The 18902-nt window shown below is 47.6% G+C and overlaps 1 protein-coding gene across 1 annotated transcript in view; it reads left to right on the forward strand.

The window, feature by feature from the left end:
• Positions 1–16919, forward strand: part of MYH16 (myosin heavy chain 16) — a 41993-nt gene extending 25074 nt beyond the window's left edge. The window contains exons 25-43 of the mRNA XM_078381413.1: positions 22–167; positions 373–463; positions 1004–1060; positions 1938–2024; positions 2924–3169; positions 4309–4426; positions 4965–5092; positions 6162–6358; positions 7500–7632; positions 8889–9105; positions 10305–10441; positions 11511–11614; positions 12456–12648; positions 12793–12996; positions 13323–13448; positions 13842–14012; positions 14352–14552; positions 15262–15491; positions 16500–16919. Of these exons, the coding sequence (XP_078237539.1) occupies positions 22–167; positions 373–463; positions 1004–1060; positions 1938–2024; positions 2924–3169; positions 4309–4426; positions 4965–5092; positions 6162–6358; positions 7500–7632; positions 8889–9105; positions 10305–10441; positions 11511–11614; positions 12456–12648; positions 12793–12996; positions 13323–13448; positions 13842–14012; positions 14352–14552; positions 15262–15465 (2760 nt within the window). The 3' untranslated portion in view covers positions 15466–15491; positions 16500–16919. The remainder of the gene's footprint in view (positions 1–21; positions 168–372; positions 464–1003; positions 1061–1937; positions 2025–2923; positions 3170–4308; positions 4427–4964; positions 5093–6161; positions 6359–7499; positions 7633–8888; positions 9106–10304; positions 10442–11510; positions 11615–12455; positions 12649–12792; positions 12997–13322; positions 13449–13841; positions 14013–14351; positions 14553–15261; positions 15492–16499) is intronic.
• Positions 16920–18902: the final 1983 nt, after the last annotated feature.

Consider the following 18902-nt stretch of genomic DNA (forward strand, 5'->3'; position numbering starts at 1 on the left):
CCTGTGGGTCTTTTCTACCAGCTGGAGGACAACTGGGAGCAAGAAAAGAAAATCCGGGCGGAAGTGGAGAAGGCGCGCCGTAAAGCGGAGGGGGATTTGAAGATGACAATTGAAAATCTCAACGAGATGGAAAGAGCCAAACTCGACTTGGAGGAGGTGGTGAAGAAGTAAGGGCATGTGTGTGGAAATAGGGGCTGTGCTGCAGGGGTGGTAGCTGGGAATTAAGATCTCCAGAAGAAACTCTCCAAAATGTTCAGCCACAATTTCTCATACATAACTAGGCTAGTTTCCCGCACAGGGTCCAGATTAGGGGCCCTTTTGTGACTGAAACAAGTGCCTTTAAGTTTGTCGCCATTATTATCCTCTTCTCAGGCGAGACATGGAGATGAATTCTCTCAACTCTAAAATAGAGGATGAGCAATCGCTGAACTCCACGCTACAGAGAAAGCTGAAGGAGCATCAGGTACAAGCAAAAGAGACTGAGGAGAACAGGCTAAAATGGCTTCCTTGACTGAATTGACCACTTTTACCCATAATCCCCTTGGGTTAGCATCAACATTCCCTTTCAGCTGCACCCATGTGCATGGATGCTGGAGTTGGTGCCCATTTTGTTCTGGTTTCGACTGGAACCCCCGGTCACAGGGTGAGGCTCCTGCACGGCAGGGCCAATATTTAGAGGGAACATTGTTTACAGCTCATAGATATAAATCCCGCTTATGCTGGGAAAGCACCCTCAAAATTCTCCTTGCTGCAGGACAGCAAGTTCCCAAGCCAAGAGACCTTCTGAGTCTGGCTTCTTGCTTGACCAACTCTCATAGGCAGTCTTTATATACAGTCCTGTATCTCTGCCCCCCCCCCACCAAGAAGTCAGGAAGTGGCACATGGGCTTCTCCTGAGTCTTAGCTACCATTCCTCTTTGACCACAAATGAACCCAGAATGAGCTCTAGCTAGTGGTTAGCTGCCCCCAAGCCTGCCATGTGGCTGAATGTCTGTTTTCGACAGGCCCGGATTGAAGAACTGGAGGAAGAGCTTGAATCTGAGCGGTCTATAAGGGCAAAGGTAAATATATATCTTGTTCTACAACCCAGTCAACCATCCACCCACTTTGCTGTTGTTGTTGCCAATATGAATGTCATTATTTTAAGCAGTTCTGCTGATCAGGTGTTGTTCCTGACAACGTTTCTCCCATTATGTGTTGATCTTTGGCAACGGCAGCTGGTGACTCCAGATCCAAGGTTTCTGTGAATCCATGCCAGGTTTTAGTCTCCGCTTCACTTCTGAAGTGCTGATCCCATTATGGGAATAGGTTTCAGTACCATGGACAGCTCCTAAAGCACAGATTGAAAACCCACAATGAATTCCGAGCACCTCCAGAACTGGACTCCTGGGCTGCTACTGTTGCTTTACTGCACCCTCTGCTTTAAATGCTAAACATTTAAATGTGATTTTTTAAAAATTATCTGTTTCTGTTGTTGTTGCTCCTGCTGCTGGAAAAATGGATAGGAGGAAAGTGGAAGGAGCTATTGCTCTGTGACAGGCAATGAATGTTGCATGCACAAAGTTTCACGTTAAATTCTTGGCCTCTCCTAACGGATCTGGAGAAAACACCTGAGTTGACACCATGGGGAGCAGCTGCTGGCCAGTTCCCCGCACTACTGGGTTAGAAGGACAAAGTCTGAATTCACATTCGGGAGCTTCTGATTTTCCTACAACCCAAAATAAAATATTAAAATTTTTTTCCAAAATAATGCAAAAAAATGTGTTGCACAAAACCCACAAAGCAAGCCCCTGCCTGTGTGCAGAGAAATATCTCTTTGAAAGAATTGCAGGAGAAGAGAAATGTAATGAGACGTCCTCTAGAAATGCAATAATCCAGTCTGTACTTGGAGAAATCTTGAGAACGAAAAACAGTGACACGATTTGCACTCTCGCCCAGGTGGAGAAGCAGCGCAGTGATCTCTCCCGCGAACTGGAAGAGCTCTCGGACAGGCTGGAAGAGGCTGGGGGAGCTACTACTGCTCAGGTGAGCATTGTTTAAGCCAAGGCACTAGGTGGGGGTTCCCATCTCACAGTTGGAGGAACTGAGGCTAAAAAAGGCAATCAGTAGGTTCGTATTATGAACTGCAACCTGCCTGACAAATCCCTGTTTGCTGTGATGAATCAGATGAGGTTTAAATAGAAAGTTAGTATGTGGTGAGGGAGTGGACATCATCATCATCATAGTGACCCTTTCCAGGATTTTCTATGGACATAATACAAAGAAATGGTTTATCCTTCTCTTCCTCTAGGGGGCAACCTTGGGACAGTGCAGCTGGCCCAAGGCTACCCAGGCTGGCTCTTCTCCCAGGAGGCCCCGTGGGGGAATCGAACTCCCAACTTCTGGCTTTGTAGCCAGAGACCAAAACCAATCTAACCTAGTTTGACATACTTGACTTATTTATATCCTGCTTTTAGGAAAAAGGATTCTTCTCAGGCAGCTCTCAGCAACGGGAGAATACAATTATTACCTCTGAAGCATTCTAGAAATATTAATTAAGTTTAAATGTATGCATCACTGCATTCAAAGAGGTCTTGTAGGATAAACAAGCCCTAACATACGATCTATAGTTGGGCAAAGAAGGGGCGTGATAGATACAGCTTTGAGGGGAAAGTCCAGGTGGGAACCCTTTAGTGGAGCCACCCTTAAAAAGCCCCTGTGTGTAATCTCTTCCAATCTGTCCTTTAAGTTCAGCTGGAAAAGCAAGAAATCGGAAATAATTTCAGGCTCTTAAGAAGGCTCATATGGAAATAGGCAGAACTTCATCCTAAGTGGTTTAGGGCACGGGGCGAGCAGCCACTCACTCCCAGTCTAGGTTATGAAAATGACACAGGGATGATGATGGTTCTTACACGTTCGCGCTCTGCCGAAATGTTCGTCTCCAGATTGAGCAGAACCGCAAGCGGGAGGCGGAGCTGCTGAAGCTGCGCCGGGAACTGGAGGAGGCCGCCTTGCAGAGCGAGGCCACCGCCTCCACCTTGCGCAAGAAGCACACGGACGCCATGGCCGAGATGACGGAGCACCTGGAGAATCTGCAGAGGGTGAAATCCAAGCTGGAAAAGGATAAGCAGGTCATGAAGGCAGAGATCGAGGATCTCAGCGCCAGCATGGAGACGATTCAGAAATCCAAGGTATGCACAGCGGTGGCGTGGGAGACGGCCAGTCGGTTTTGCGAAGAGGAGGAGACAAAAAGATTACTCAAAGTTACCTCCAGGGTTGATAAGCAAGAGGTGAAGCAGGACAATTGGGTTCCTTCTGTCCCTTGACCTTGTTACTAGCCGCCGTTGCACCCCCCCCGGCCACCCACCATGGTGGTGCTCAAGTGCATCGGGGTCTCCACCTTATGGCACCCCTACACATGAAATCCGTGCTCTTTCCTTCTTGGTGAAAGAGAGGATGTTGAATGGGAAAGCGGCTACTATTGTCAAGTTTGGGGGGGGGCATTTTGAGGGCTGTTCTGCACCCTACTCCTTTGCCCCTCTCCGAATCCAGAAAGCTGTTTCCCCGAAATTGGGGCTCAGAGGAGACAACTTCTATTTAGATATACACTAGGACTCCTGTGTTGATGGGCAGATGGTGCCAAGCCCCGCCCTGCCCCCACAGATGCTAAGAACTCGTGGATAAAAATCAATAATCCTATATATAGGATGGTCTCTAGCTCTATCTAGTGGCCAGTTCTGTTATTTACATCAAGGAAATACATATTTCTGGGTTTTTTCTTTTAATATTTTTAATATTTCCAGACCGCAGATACCGATCCCGTGGATATGGGGGCCCTACTGTTGTGTTTTCTTCATTCTAGGCTAGCGTGACAAGCATGGGTTAGGATTGAATTCCAAGTTTGGTGCCTGATGTTGCTCACAGTAACGTTAAACCCAGATATATTCTGCTAACTGCAGAGTCAAGAAACGTTACTGTTTTGGTTTGGACTAAAATCCCCGGTGCCCATGGTATTCTGGGAGGTGTAGTCCAAAGGGGAAATATTTGGAAGCCCTAGTTTATCGGCAGGTCCTTAGATGTTCCCTCCCCAACCCTATAACTGAAATCCAGTAGATTACGAACTAGAGTAGGCCTATTGAATCCATGGGGATTGGGTGAGTCAACTTTTCTGTAAATTCTATTAATCCAATGGGCCTACTCAAGTTGTGACTACCTAGTAGGTTTTGGCCAATGTTTAGTTCTAGAACCCTACATGAATGTTTGAGTAAACTTGGGTCTTAAGGATGCCACCTGAGATGAAAAAGTCCAACTTTCCTCTACCTCTTTGCAGTTGAATGCCGAGGCTCACGTCCGGAAACTGGAAGACAACCTGGCCAAAGCCAACGCTCGGCTGGCCGAGGTAGAGAAGAACCAAGCAGAGATCAACGCCATCAGAACCAGGCTCCAGGGTTAGCTTCCGTTCCTTTCCTGATTAAGGTGGTGGGGGAGATTGCATCTGGGCTCCACATCCTTAGCGTGGCCACTTCGTATGTGTCGGACTACAACTTTCATCATTCCCAGCAAGCATGGTCATTGCTGGCTGAGGTCAATGGGAACTGGGAAGGACTAAATGAAACCAACCAGAGCTTGGTGCTATATATGTTTGGTTGGTGGTGGAGTGGGGCCCGGGCATGTTGAGCCAGGAGGGTCGGTTGCTGGGCATAATGGGAATTGTAATCCAAAAGATCCTGGAGGACTGCTTTTTGGGTTCCAGATCCAAAGATGCTGTGGTTTTGCTTCCTTTCAGAAGGAAGCAGGCAGCTACAGAACTTGGAAAAGTTACTTTTTGGGGCTCTATAAACCAGTATCCTCCATGTCCATGCTAGCTGGGGAATTCTACCAAACGTCGTCCAGATCATGATCATGTTTCCATGCTTTTGGGTCATGGGGCCACCTTTGTGGTCCTTCATCTCTAGAGCTTTGCTTGCTTTCTTTCCCGGCCTGCAGCGGAGAACAGCGAGCTGAGCCGAGAACATGAAGAGAGCAACACGAGATTGAACCAGGTCCTGCGGGTCAAGACCTCCCTCACCTCCCAGGTGGATGACTTCAAGAGGCAACTGGACGAAGAGTCAAAGGTAGGAAGGACAATGGGACATGAACTGGGGTGGCCTCGTGCATCAGAAACCTAACGTCTTCATGATCTCCGGGTGCTGAGAATTTTAAAAACAAAAGGTAGTGCAAGAAACAGCTCGCTAGCTGTCTTGCCACAGATGCAATCCCAAAGGAAGCTGAAGGAATGATAGGAGACAGTCTGCTTGTGTATGAGCCTCCCCTCTCCATACGCTGGCTGGCACCAGTGAGTCCAACCATCCCCAGTTGGGGTCCCCAGATGTTGGAATTCAGCTTCCAGAATTTCTTGCTGGAATGTAAAGTACAGTGGTGCCTCGCTTTACGATTGCTCTGTTTAACGACAAAACCACATTACGATGAACTTTTTGCGATCGCAAAACGATGTTTCCTGTGGGGGAATTTCGCTTTGTGATGATCGGGAACTGATTCTTCACAAAATGACGATTTTCCAACAGCTGATTGGCGGTTTCAAAATGGCCGCTGGGTAAACAAAATGGCCCCCTGCTGTTTTCTGGGACGGATTCCTCGCTGCACAGGCAGTGAAAATGGCCACCCTATGGAGGATCTTCGCTGGACGGTGAATTTACAGCCCTTTGGAACGCATTAAACGGGTTTTAATGCGTTTCAATGGGTTTTTTCTTTTTGCATTACGACGTTTTCGTTCTACAGCGATTTTGCTGGAACAAATTAACGTCGCAATGCGAGGCACCACTGTATTGGACTATGGTTAGGTTTTGAATGGGCCATGAAGAGCCATTCACTTGACAAAAGACCGGCATCTCATTTGTTGAACTAGCCTGCTCCTTGCTGATGGCGTTTTTGGATTCTCCTTATGGGAAATATCTCAATGAGTGCCTGGATATTTCCACGTTTCCTACCATGCCCTTGTAGTCAATTTGCTACATGGCTTTTTTTTGGGGGGGGGGTTTACATTTCTGCGTGGCATTTTATCCTTCTTTAACCCCCTGTGGGACATGCAGAGAACCTATGCTTGGGCAAGAAAAGTCATTTTAAATTAGAGGGCATGAAAGGTGCGGGCGGTGGCTGACGTGGCTACGGTTTGGCTGCTTTCAGGCCCGCAGTGCCGCGGTGGTCAGCTTGGCCAACACCAAACATGACCTGGACCTCATCAAAGAACAGCTGGAGGAAGAGCAAACCGCGAAAAATGAACTCCAGCGCCTGGTTTCCAAACTCAACACCGAAGTCACCACCTGGAGGACCAAATATGAGACGGACGCCATTCAGAGAACCGAGGAGCTGGAAGAGACAAAGTGAGTGAGATTTCAGGGAAGGGTGTGATCTGTGTCGTCCCGGGGGGGGGGTGCAGAGAGCCTGGTGAGCCCCTTTTGTGAAGACTCTCCCATCACTAGAAAGAGAGAGCTGTGAGGAGAATCATACCTCCAGGGAATACCATCCTCTCCTAAAGGGACTCCTCAGTTGCATTTTTAAGAAGTTACTTTCTGGTCATCTCTAATGTTGTCCAAATGAAAATATGGGGTAAAACGGAACCCTCCCCTGTTGTCCTTCTGTATCTTTATTATTTCTTTCAAATATTTCTTTCAAATATTTCCGCCCACCTATCTCCCTAAAAGGACTCACAACTATTAAAAGACAATGTTTAAAAGCTAATAACAGCAAGGAAACAAACATTAAACAAGAACCAAACAAGTATTATATTAAAAATAGTCAATGGCATTGATACAAAAAAAAAACGCATTTAAAAAAACAACAGAGCACAATGATCCCTTTGAAAAAAGCCGTCTCAGGCTGCTAGTCCCTAAGGGAAAGCTTGCTTGAAGAGAAAGGTCTTAGAATAATAATCATATGCCATCAAGTCAATTGGGACTTAAGCTGACCCTTTTCAGGGTTATCCAGATAGAGAAGACTCAGAAGTGGTTCCCCTTTCCCTTCCTCTAGGGGGAGCCCTGGGACGGTGCAGCTTGCCCAAGGCTACCCAGGCTGGCTCTTCTCCCAGGAGGCACAGTGGGGGGAATCGAACTCCCAACTTCTGGCTCTGCAGCCAGATGCTTATCCCGCTTAGCTATCCATGGTCTTTAAGCCATGTTGGTTAGAGCCACCTTGGTCTGAAGAGAACATCTTGCCTGCAGTAGACCTCTTCCCCCTTGTTCGCCTGTCTCATGAGTGCAGCAACAAGGGAGTGACATTGTGATGCTATCAAGGAGTTCCAGCTGTTCCCTGTCCCTTCTCTTCTGGAGGAACGGAGAGGAGGAAGGTCCATGTGAAGGAACCCTCTGGTTCTCCAGATGTTGCTTCACCTCCCATCAAACCTGAGCCCTGGGGGAGGAGCACCCCTGGTTCCTAAGGAATGCTCTGTGTTTGGTACGAGTCAGCTCCACCGCCCTCCGTGGAGTGTTGGCTTGGCCCTCTTCTCATCCAGCCCTCTTCTTGCAGGAGGAAGTTGACTGCCCGGCTCCAGGAAGCGGAGGAGACCGCCGAAGCAGCTCAAGCTCGCGTGGCCAGCATGGAGAAGACCAAGCAGAGGCTCCAGATGGAAGTGGAAGACCTCACTCTAGATCTAGAGAAGGTGACTGGATCCGGCCATGCTGCTGGGTGTCTTTTTCTCATTTATGATTTTTTTTCCTCCCCTGGCGCTCTCTGATCTGTATTCCTTTTCAAGCTCATTTCTGTTGATCATGGCGGGAAGGCAGCCTGCTTGCACTCTAACCTGTGTGAGTCAGAACTTTGAAAAGTTATTTTCTTGGGCTACGACTCCTAGAGGGATCCTGGGAGTTGTAGTTTGTTTGGTTTTTTTTAAAAGGGGGTTTCTTCACCTCCGGTGTGAATATGGTGGATAGAAGAAGGCAAGCAGAGAAACCCACATGGCGTCATAAATTATATCATACAAGTAGATGGAGATTCTAAATAACTCCTTGTGATCATTTCAAGTCAGCCTTCCCCTCCATGTAGGTTGAACTCCAGGTCCCATTGTCCCCAGAGCAATGGGGGTGATTGTAGTACAACACACTTGGAGGGCAGCAGGCTAGAAATGGCTGGATATGTCACATGCCGTTCCATGACCATTTTCTCCATGCCGAGGAGATTTCCCAAAGAGAGGTCTCGGGAACGGTTTAACATCTCTTTTTTTGGGGGGGTGGGATGGCTCATTTGGTCTGTTCAAATGCCAAATAAATCTGACTTCTACAAGACGAGGAGAGACTGAAGCTGTTCAGCTTCTGCACCGATTAAATCCAGGCTGAGAGGTGTTGTCATTCCACAGACACCGACCGACAAAGCAGGAGTTGAGAACTTGACTAGACGGAGGGACCTGCCTCACACTGGAATTTTATGAGGAACCCAGACATTATCAGCTGCCATTGATACCCCACATCCTCTTGTGCTGGCTGGGGATGATGGTTATTGTGGATCAATGGGTCCAAAAAGAGAACAGCCGATAAACATTGCTGGTTACAGATGCATAGAAAGTGAGGCATTACCAGTTGCTCTGTTGTTTTGGGAAAAGAACAGAGCTAAACAGGGAGAGCGGATTGGAAACCAGGCTTCTCTCCTCATGAGAATAAAATTAAAATGGTTGAAGATCTAGTGAGCTCCTTCTTCCAGAGTCTCCGGTTTGCTTCGTAGTCTTTGGAGAAAGGGAGACCTGGGCTCAGTGGAGGACGGGCAACCTGTTGTGTCTAACAAGAGAGTCGTTTAATCATCCACCCGAAAGGGCTCCGGGAGAGTCAGCTGGCCCAGTGAACTGCTCCCCACTGAACCATGGAGCGCTGGCCGATGGCTGTCGGCAGAGTGCGGGGCTCATGGTGGCTTCCTCTCCCTTTCCAGGCTAACGCCGCCTGCGCAGCCCTGGATAAGAAGCAGCGGGCCTTTGACAAGATGCTCGCCGAGTGGCAGCAGAAGTGTGAGGAGCTGCAGCTGGAGGTGGACAACTCCCAGAAGGAGTGCCGCATGTACATGACGGAGAACTTCAAGCTCAAGACGGCCTACGAGGAAGCTCTGGAGCACCTGGAATCCGTCAAGAAGGAGAACAAGACCCTTCAGGGCAAGTATCTCCGGGAAGCTGGGGGGCGGTGGTGGTGGTCCTGGGCTAGCATGACACCATGAAGCATGGGAAAAAGCTCCCTGTTATTTATTTGCATCTTTTTAGATGTTGACTCCCACAATGCATCTGGAATAAAATGCCTCCAGGTGAAAGAAGATAGAAACTTTAATGCTTCCTGATATTCTGATAAAGTTGCCTGAAACATGGAATTCTGGCTACTCTGCATGCTGCAAAGCTATGCAAACTTTCCCAGAATTCTGTTAGTAATGGTCCAGAAAACGAGATTTTTCTAGGCTTTGCTGAGACCACTGAGTGAGCCACCTCGCAGATGGCGGGGGCCAAACCCCGGCATGCCACACCTCTTCCCCAGCCCTTTCCAAATCCTCGCCCTGCCATGCAAGGAAAAAAAAAAAGGCCCATGCTATCTTTGCAGGGGGGTAGACAGCCATCAACCTGCTACTTCAGAACCCTGTGAATCTTGTAAATGGGAGAAATAACCATGTTTAGAAAGAAGAAATGAACAAAATCTTGTTTTTCATCATGGGGAGTCACGCAGAGGATGTTTCGTGTCAGCCACTTGCCATCTTGGGCTCACCCCTGAGCCAAGTGGTGTCCCTCCAGATGTTCTGGACATACATGGTCTGCCCATCCTTCTTGCCCAATGCCCATGCTGGCAAGGGCAAGCGGAAGCTGTACTCCTGCAGAACAACAGGGTGCGTTTGCCAACCCTTTTCTGCCCAGCAATGGCTCTCTGGGGCTTCAGGCAGGATTCTGGTTGAATGCCCAGATTAGCTGAGTTGTGCAATATGAGTCTGCTGTGTGGTCCAGCTGTTTGCAGGTGGTAGGACCATCATGTTGCATACATTTTTGGCAGCACACAGAGATAGAAAAGCCGTGTAGGGGAAGCTGCAAAACCCACTTCTCTGCATGCACACTGGGGCCAGAGGCGTATTTGATGGTGCCAAGAGGGTTAAATGCTCTCAAACAAACAGCGCCTTCTCTCCTGGATCAAGTACCATGGTGATCATTGGTTACCCTGGGAATTAATCAGAACTCAAAGGCAAAATAATGATGAGTTTTGGACTCCATCATGCTACCATGGGAAATTCTGGGAGCTAGAATCCAAAAGCTTTGGATTTGTTCGCCACATTGAAAGGTCTTCAAGGGATCTCCTTGACTGGGTGTCTCGTTTTCCTCAGAGGAGATCAAAGATCTCGTTGACCAGCTGGGCGAAGGCGGGAGGAGCGTCCACGAGCTGCAGAAGTTAAAGAAGAAGCTGGAGGTGGAGAAGGACGAGCTGCAGATGGCTCTGGAGGAAGCCGAGGCTTCCCTTGAGGTAACAAAAGAAGCCATTGTCTCTAATATGTCCAGCTGACTTCAACCCTGTTGCAAACAGCTTAGCTTGGCATTTCTTCATCTGCCTGGGGTTTCACTTGTCTGTTTTAAGTGCTCTGAGCACCTTAAGACACTAGATAAAGAACAGCTGGGTCCTCCTCGTCATCTTCATCATCATCTTCCTACTCTATCTGAAATGTTTAAGGTACCTTTTTTTGGCCCATCAGCTATGCTGGCCCAGGGAGTTATAGTAAATACATGTCTGTCTGTATGTCTGAGTCTTAAATACCACCCAATTAGTGCTGGCCATTACTCTAGTCAGTTTACATAAAAAACAAAACAATTGATATAAATGTAATATAACAAGAAAGACAGCCAATCATCCAACAAAGCGCAATAGCTGAGAAATCAAGAAAATACAATGATATAGGAAACTAAGCAGGCCCAAGCAAGGGCAAGATGGTGGCCAAAATCTAGAAAAGCATTTAACCGAGGTTGTCCCTAAAAGCTTTTCCTAACATTTTTAGCATCCTCTGAAAGGCAGGGAGGGAGGGGGGCTCAGGCGCAGCCCCATCAGGAGCCCATTCCATAGAGATGGTGCCACATCTCAGAAGACCCGGTTTCTTATGGATGTCTTTCTGGCCTCTCTCGGAGTGGCAACCTATAGGAGTGCAGCCTGTGTGGATCGCGTGGCGTGGGCTGATGTTCTTAGGGGGAAAATGCTCCTACGCGTAGCAGGGCCCTGAATGGTGAAGGGCTTTATAGATAAATACTAGCTTGTCCAAGCTATGTCCGATAGGCTTCTGGTTCTGATAGGCGCCCTTGTCATCAAGAGTTCATCATCCACATGATTATACTGTAAGCTGCCCAGAGTGGTAGAATATACCAGATGGGTGGGATGGATGGATAATTAAAGAAATGAATGAATGAATGAATGAATGAATGAATGAATGAATGAATGAATGAATGAATGAATGAATAAATAAATAAATAAATAAATAAATAAATAAATAAATAAATAAATAAATAAATAAATAAATGGCTTCCCCCCCCCCCTATTTTTCCAACAGGTGGAGGAAAGCAAACTCATCCGCCTGCAGCTAGAGTTAGCCCAAGTCAAAGCTGACATTGACCGAAGGATCCATGAGAAGGAGGAAGAGTTTGAAGCCACCAGGTATGGCATAGAGAATATGGGCAGCCTGCAGGGAATCGTCATCATCTTAGAATTGTAGAGCTGGAAGGGACACCCTATGGATCATCGAAGTCCAGTCACTGTCAAGGAGGCCCAGTAGGGGAATCAAACGCCCAACCACTGGCTCCGCAGCCAGATGCCGAAACCACTGAGCTATCTGGGTTCCTATGCATAGGTAGGAAGTGGAAGGTTTAAGCTTTCAAAAAAATAAAAACCAACACATTGCCCAGGAGCACCTAAGAAAGGGTCAAAATGGGGCAGGAAGAGCCAATGAAACTAAACCATCATCAAAGCAAAAGCTGAGGCTACAGTTCTATACCCAGAGGTCTGACCTTAGGAAGCTACTTGACAAAAGTAATCCATTCCTATTACAGAGGTTTAGAAAGCTTTTCGTTCTTCCCTCGTTCCAGTCCTAGAAGACTGACTCAGTGCGTTGGCACTGCTTGGTGTTTGTTACTGTTTCTTGAGAAAAACCTTAGAATGAATAAAAATTAGCCATAATACTTCAAAAAGACCACACCAAATGTCTTGGGGGGAAAAACTTGAAGAAACCACGCAAAGTAGCTTCAGGAGCATTATGTATGATTGGCAGAATATTCTCCTTTTATTAGTTCTGAAATATTTAATTACCACCCCACCCCCAAAATCATTATGTTATTTGAAATGTATTATTTTTTGAGCTCTAGGGGTACCCCAGGGTGTGACAATGGAGGACGCAGGTCATGTTCTGCGTGTGTTTGAGCTCACGGCCTCTCTCTGTGTAACGATGGGGCGCCTCGCCTTGCAAGGTGCTGGAACGGACACTTTGCTTACGCCTTTGTAGGAAAAACCACCAGCGGGCGATTGAGTCCCTCCAGTCCAGCCTAGAGCTGGAGGCGAAAGGACGGGCCGAGGCACTCCGTCTGAAGAAGAAGATGGAGACGGACCTGAACGAAATGGAGATTCAGCTGGACCATGCCAATAAGAACAACAGCGAGCTGGTCAAGACCCTGAAGAAGCTCCAGCAGCAGATCAAAGTAAGAAGGAAAAGCAAATTCAAAACCAGTCAATCCAGGGGGAAGAGACTGGAACAAGCAAAAGTAAAAAACGCCTAGGCGCAGTTCTCTAAGAGAGAAAGTGTTGAGGTTGAGTGCTATTTCTCCTAATCTTTCTGGCCACAGGATCTCCAGATTCAGATGGACGAAGACGCTCGTCAGCACGAGGAGCTCCGTGAGCAGTACAACCTGCAGGAGCGCCGCCTGAGCCTCCTCCAGACTGAACTGGACGAAGTGCGCACAGGCCTGGAGGGCAGCGAGCGCTCGCGCAAACTCCTTGAGCAGGAACTGATGGAGGTCTCCGAACGGCACAACGAACTGAATGTCCAGGTGGCGTCCATTTATCTGTTTTGTCCCTCCCGTTCCTGTCTTGCCTTTTCCCAGAGAGCTCAAGGCCCTCTTCTCTTCCCCCACGTGAGACCGACTTAAGAGAGAACAACTGGCCTAGGGTCTCTAAAATGAGTTTTGCACCTCTGTTGGGGACTCAAAGGGCCACCTCTCAAGTCCTGGACCAAGGTTCTAACCATTACACCGTCTGTCTTACGGAGAACCTGGTTGCGCTGTGGGTGTGGGATCCAGAACCATCTGTCCAGGTTGTCCTGGCTGCATCAGGAGATACGGCTGGGTCACTGAGAAGTCTTCTCTTCCTTTCGCAGAACCAAAGCCTGCTGGTGATCAAGCGCAAACTGGAATCAGATCTGGTGCGTATCACTAACGAGCACGAGGAGCTAATCAGCGAGTTCCGGACTGCGGACGAGAAAGCCAAGAAGGCGGTGGCTGATGTGAGTCCTCTCTCTCTCCCTCCATGTCTAATGCATGTGTGCAAGGCAGTGTCTTAAAGCCACCATGTGCTCCTTAGACACTAGAAATCCTTCTTCCAATACCTTCTGGCTTCTAAGGTATCAGCAGGCATTACTTGTCCACTTTTATAGCATAAAGACCACAAGCTTGCTTTAAGAAATGGAAAGTGGGGAAAATCAGAAAGCCAGATTCTGTACCCATCTGGGCATCCTATACCCCTTCTGCTGTCCCATGGCATTGGTATATACACACACCTGATTGTCCCTCAGCGTTCTCCTCCCTCCACTGGGTTGGATCTAAGCTCATCCTGTTGCGCTCTGACATCAGATGCTACCTGTGCGATCCCTCTGTCCTGTTTTGCAAACCCCGTTTAGGCAACCCGTATGGCGGAAGAGCTGCGCCAAGAACAGGATCACTGCATGCACCTGGAGAAGATTAAGAAGAACTACGAGGTCACCATCAAAGACCTGCAGATCAAGATGGAAGAAGCAGAGCAGCTGGCCCTGAAAGGAGGGAAACGCACCATCATGAAACTTGAAACCAGAGTAAGAATGTACTTTTGCATGGTTAACTGGCCAGAATCCCCTGGGCCATCTAGTTGAGTATTGGGTAACATCCTCCAAGAACTGGTCAGGATCTTGTGGGGTTGACCTGGCTAGGACTAGCACAATTCTCTTTCTTTTGTGGAATCAGGTGACACCAACAGACCAGTCCTGATTTAATGCTCCCATAGGTACTCGACTCTCCCTCAAGTCTGGACTGCGTTCAGACACAAGATGACTCTTGAGTCCTCCAAGTGCTTGTCTGTCGCTTTCGTTGCCTCTCTAGACTACATGGCCATCTTGAACCTTGAGAGTCTGAACCTCTAACTTCCTCTTTTTCAGATTAAGGAGCTGGAGACAGACCTGGACTCCGAGCAGAAGCGCCACGTGGAGACGGTGAAAGTCCTGCAGAAGAACGAGCGGCGCCTGAAAGAGCTGGTCTTTCAAACAGAGGAGGACCACAAGACCAACCAACGCATGCAGGAGCTGGTGGAGAAGCTGCAGAGCAAGCTGAAGACATACAAGAGACAAATCGAAGAAGCTGTATGTATTGTGACCTCGGCAGTATTTCCACCTGTCCCTACAAACCCTACCCATGGCACAGGTGGGCAATCTGAGGCCATCCAGAGGTTGTTGACTTGCAACCTCCTGTAATCCTATCTGGAAAAGCCTGTTGGAGAAGACATACGGGAGTTATAGCCCAGCAACAACTGAATGGCCACAGCTGATTATTTCTAACTCAAGAGAATCCCTAGTGGAGTCAGGCCAAGACCTCAGAGTGCCTGAGATAGGGCTGTAAATTGTTATTGTTTCTCTAAAATCAAAGTGCCTGCTCAAAGAATAATGGAGTTGGAAGGAGCCTATAAGACCGTTGAGTCCAACTCTGTGCGCAGTGCAGGAATCCAAATCAAAGCAGATATGCAGATGGTTGTCCAATCTTCTCCTGAATGCCCCCAGTGTTGGAGCGCTCAACACCTCCCGGGGTAATTGGTTCCATTGTCGTACTGCTCTAACAGTTCAGACATTTTCCCTGATATTTAGCCCGACTGTGGCTTCCTTCAACTTGATCCCATTGTTGTGTGTCCTGCACTCTGAGAGGACTGAGAACAGATCTTGCCTCTCCATGCATCATTCCAATAACTGCTGCCTTTTTACGATGCCTCAAATCTGCTTCTTGGTCCCTATTTCCCGACCTCCTGTTCTGTCCATGTTAATTGTGCTCCAAATGCTTCTTGTTCTTAACTTTCTACAGGAGGAACAGGCTAACCAGAGCCTTGCCAAATACCGGAAGACTGTGCATGAGCTGGATGATGCCGAGGAGAGAGCCGGGATGGCTGAGTCAGCTCTCAACAAGCTGCGTACCAGGCACCGGGTTGCAGCTGGCAAAGCAGTCACCTCTGTGGAGATTATCCAGGTGTCCAAATCAGCCAGTTCCAAGTCTGTGGCAGAGGAATAGAGCCTTCCTCGCCAAACCTGCAGCTGGTAGGTGTGCCTACTTTTATGGCTGTGTGTTTGTGTGTCTCTGAGTGCTGTAGTTCTTTGGGAGGTGCTCTCTATAGGCTCTAAAGCAGTGGTCCCCAACCTTGGGCCTCCAGATGTTCTTGGACTACAACTCCCAGAAGCCTTCACCACCACCTCTGCTGGCTAGGATTTCTGGGAGTTGAAGTCCAAGAACATCTGGAGGCCCAAGGTTGGGGACCACTGCTCTAAAGGGCAGCAAGACTACCACTCCCAAGAAACACTGCGGCCACTTCCTTTTTGTATAGGAAGCAAGGCCTGGGCCAGCCAGGTGAGCAAAAATGTAGGCGTGAGGGTGTGGGCCGGAATTCCCTGAATTCTGCCTGTATCCCAGAAAGAATTCTGAGGGCTGACCTCCAAACAAACCTGTGTGGCAAATCCCTAATAGTGGATGTATGATTACTTGCATTTTAGGATGGTTTTTTTTTTTAAAAAAAGCATTTCCTGGGCTGGTGCAGGCCACGGAGGGGTGTAGGGATTGTAAAGTTGGTCCTTCTCAACATTGCTGAAGTTGCCCACCTGTTTCAAGAGATCCGTAGCCCCCCTCGTTCTATCCATTGGACCACCCTGAATCGAGATCAAAAGTGGTACCTTGAATTGGGTTTGGAAACAGAGCAGGAGCCAGTGTGATTGTTTCTAGACTGGTAAAACAAACACCTCTAAGCCTGTTCCAGTCAGTACTTTACCTTCTATAAACGGAAGCTACTGAAGGTACCAAAGAGTCTTCAAGGGCCGTCCCCTATATAGCGTATTACAGTAGTCCAAACAGAATATTACCCAAGTATAGGAAATGGTGATCTCTTTTTTGTTTTTCTGTTTCATTTTGATCTTTCCTTGATGGGATACTTTTCTAGGTCCTTCCTCTTTTTTTCTCAATTGGATTCTGTTTGGTGCCCTTCCTCCTCCTCTTCTCTTGACCCTCCATGTCTCGTCCCACCTTTTCCAGGCTAAATCACTTGCTTTTCTTTACAGGCTGATGGGCAAAGCATCTTCAGGCAGCTGCCCTCTTGGGAAATTGCTACAAGTAGTGCTAATTGGAGCAGCTTCAAGCCTACAGAGAAAGAGACCTGCATCGTAGAAAGAGGAAGGTGGGCGTGACGAGCAACCTTGAGTGTCGGCAGGAGAGATGTGGGCAGCATCTTCTGAGTATCCGCATCATCCCAGGAACTTGAATCCTGGTGTTTCCTTACAATTTTACATTTTACTTTCCTGGGAAGGATATCTCGAAATAATAATTTGTGAGTTGGAGGTAGTCGGATTTTAATGCATTTTCATGTCAAGGATGGAAAATGTGAACAAAGGTGTGGCTTGAGCTGTCTCTTGTAAATACTTTGCACAACACAAATAGTCTTAACGCTTAGTCTTAATAAAGCTTGGTTCCATGGGAAATGATCCTTGAAAGGTTATTTCTTGCTGGTTAGCACCCAAAGCAGATCCCCTGAGATGCTGCTGGTTCTCTAGAAGGGTTTGTTTCCTTTCAGCAAGCTCACCCATCAGATCGATTCCCAAACAGAGGAGACGAGAGTCGAGCATCCGCTGGGGGTCTCCGGGAATCGCGTATGTAACAGACAACACGAGCAATAATAACAGCAACGTGCTACAATTGGTGCTCCCAAATCCAAAGCAGCAGCACCAATGATGAAGTTGCCTGCAGAATTGCAAAACCTTTTGAATTCAAATTCAGATGAAAAATTCAAGACCTCTTCCTCAACAGGGTTGGGTGTCCAATACCTAGAAGAATCATCTCCACATGTGGAATCTTCGAAACTCTAAAATATCAGTTCAATTGTATGCAATTTATGAATTCACTATGTGGATTCACCCCTCCAACACAAACATATAGGAATTATACCAAGTTGACAAGGGTTTTTACAGTTTAACTAGCAATTACATATCTGGCCTTTTCAGCTCTCTTGCTCTTTCTGATTCAAATCTCTTACTCACAGCCCTGCTCTATCCTAGTCCCACTCCTTTGGGCTAAGCCAATAGGAGTTACGCTGACCCCAGGGCCACTGCCTTAGCACAAAGCTGTTTATGTGTAAGTTGGCCCTGCTTCTCTTCCAGCCTTTCCTCTGTGACATCACAGGGGTCTACCCCTTGGTCTCAGTTGCTTTGGCCCTGACGTCTCGGGGATTAGGATGCAGGGCCGAGATGGAAGTCCAATTCCCAAGGTGGTTGATGACACAGAAGGAAATACATATGGTCTAATAATCAATTATGAAACACCACGCATGCAAGTGCGTTTTTTTGGGGGGGGTTGCCAGGTGCACAGCTGACCATGCAACTAGAGAACTACAATGTGTGTGACCGTCAGAGAGCAAATGATCTCCCATTGTTTATGTGATTGCTGTTACTTGATTGCTTAATGCAACAGGATTCTGGCCTATTTCTAGGAAACCCTGGTTTATCATTTGGTGCCAGCAGGAACACCTGAACAAACAACCATGTTTTGCTTCTTGTAGTGTCTGAACACCACACCCTGGCTTTTCTCTTTGCCACTAAGCCCAGATCAATCAAACAACAAATAAAATGTCTGTCAGACATGTTTTACATTCCCAGCTAGTGAGCCAGATTCTCAGCTGAGAAGACTTTGTTCTGTTAAGAATTATGCTAGCCACATATGGCTACGTAGCGTAAGAGTTAAGCCGGCCGCATTGATGTCATGTAGTCATGCCGAGGATTTTTTGCACTCCTACATCCTTCAACATGTTCCCTTATTCCAGAGACAGAACATGAGCGCAAAACGTTGAGAGAGTGACGTTCAACATATTTTGCAGACTACGGTTTAGTGCCTTAAAACCTCTAAATTCCAGCTGGGGCCAAGGGAGGGGTAGATACAGCTCATGCCGGCTTTCCCCCTTCCCCTCTGTAGCAAAAGACCTTTAGAAAGATAAAACTGTATTAACGTGCAGCGGCATGCCAGTTGTGCAATTTTTAGCTGACCTAGTTGCAAAAGCTTTAATCTGTTAGAAAAAAAATTTAAAAGTTGGATTCCCCACCACTGCCACCTCCTCTCAGTGCAGAAACAGGGCTGGCGTTCATGGTGTGTGGCTTTTGGTGTCATATTTTACCCACTTCTCTGATGGGATTTTTGAAAAAGGCACACCTGCATGTGTCTGCTGAAAAGCAGGTCCTACAGAGTTCAGCTGAGACCAAGGATATTGTTTAAACCTTTTCCGTGCCTCTTTAAAGAAAGAAAAACTTTGACTGGACAATTTGTTCATCCTAGTGCAGTCAACAGACCTGGAGCATCTTCATCATTTTCGAACTGCTCTGCTGGAAGGGATCCTGTAGATCATCAAGTCCAGCCTCTGTCAAGAAGGCACCGCTGGGAAATCGAACTCTCAAATTCGGGCTCCGCAGCCAATCACCTAA

Source organism: Pogona vitticeps, chromosome 13, assembly GCF_051106095.1.
Source record: "Pogona vitticeps strain Pit_001003342236 chromosome 13, PviZW2.1, whole genome shotgun sequence".
Classification (NCBI taxonomy): Eukaryota; Metazoa; Chordata; class Lepidosauria; order Squamata; family Agamidae; genus Pogona; species Pogona vitticeps.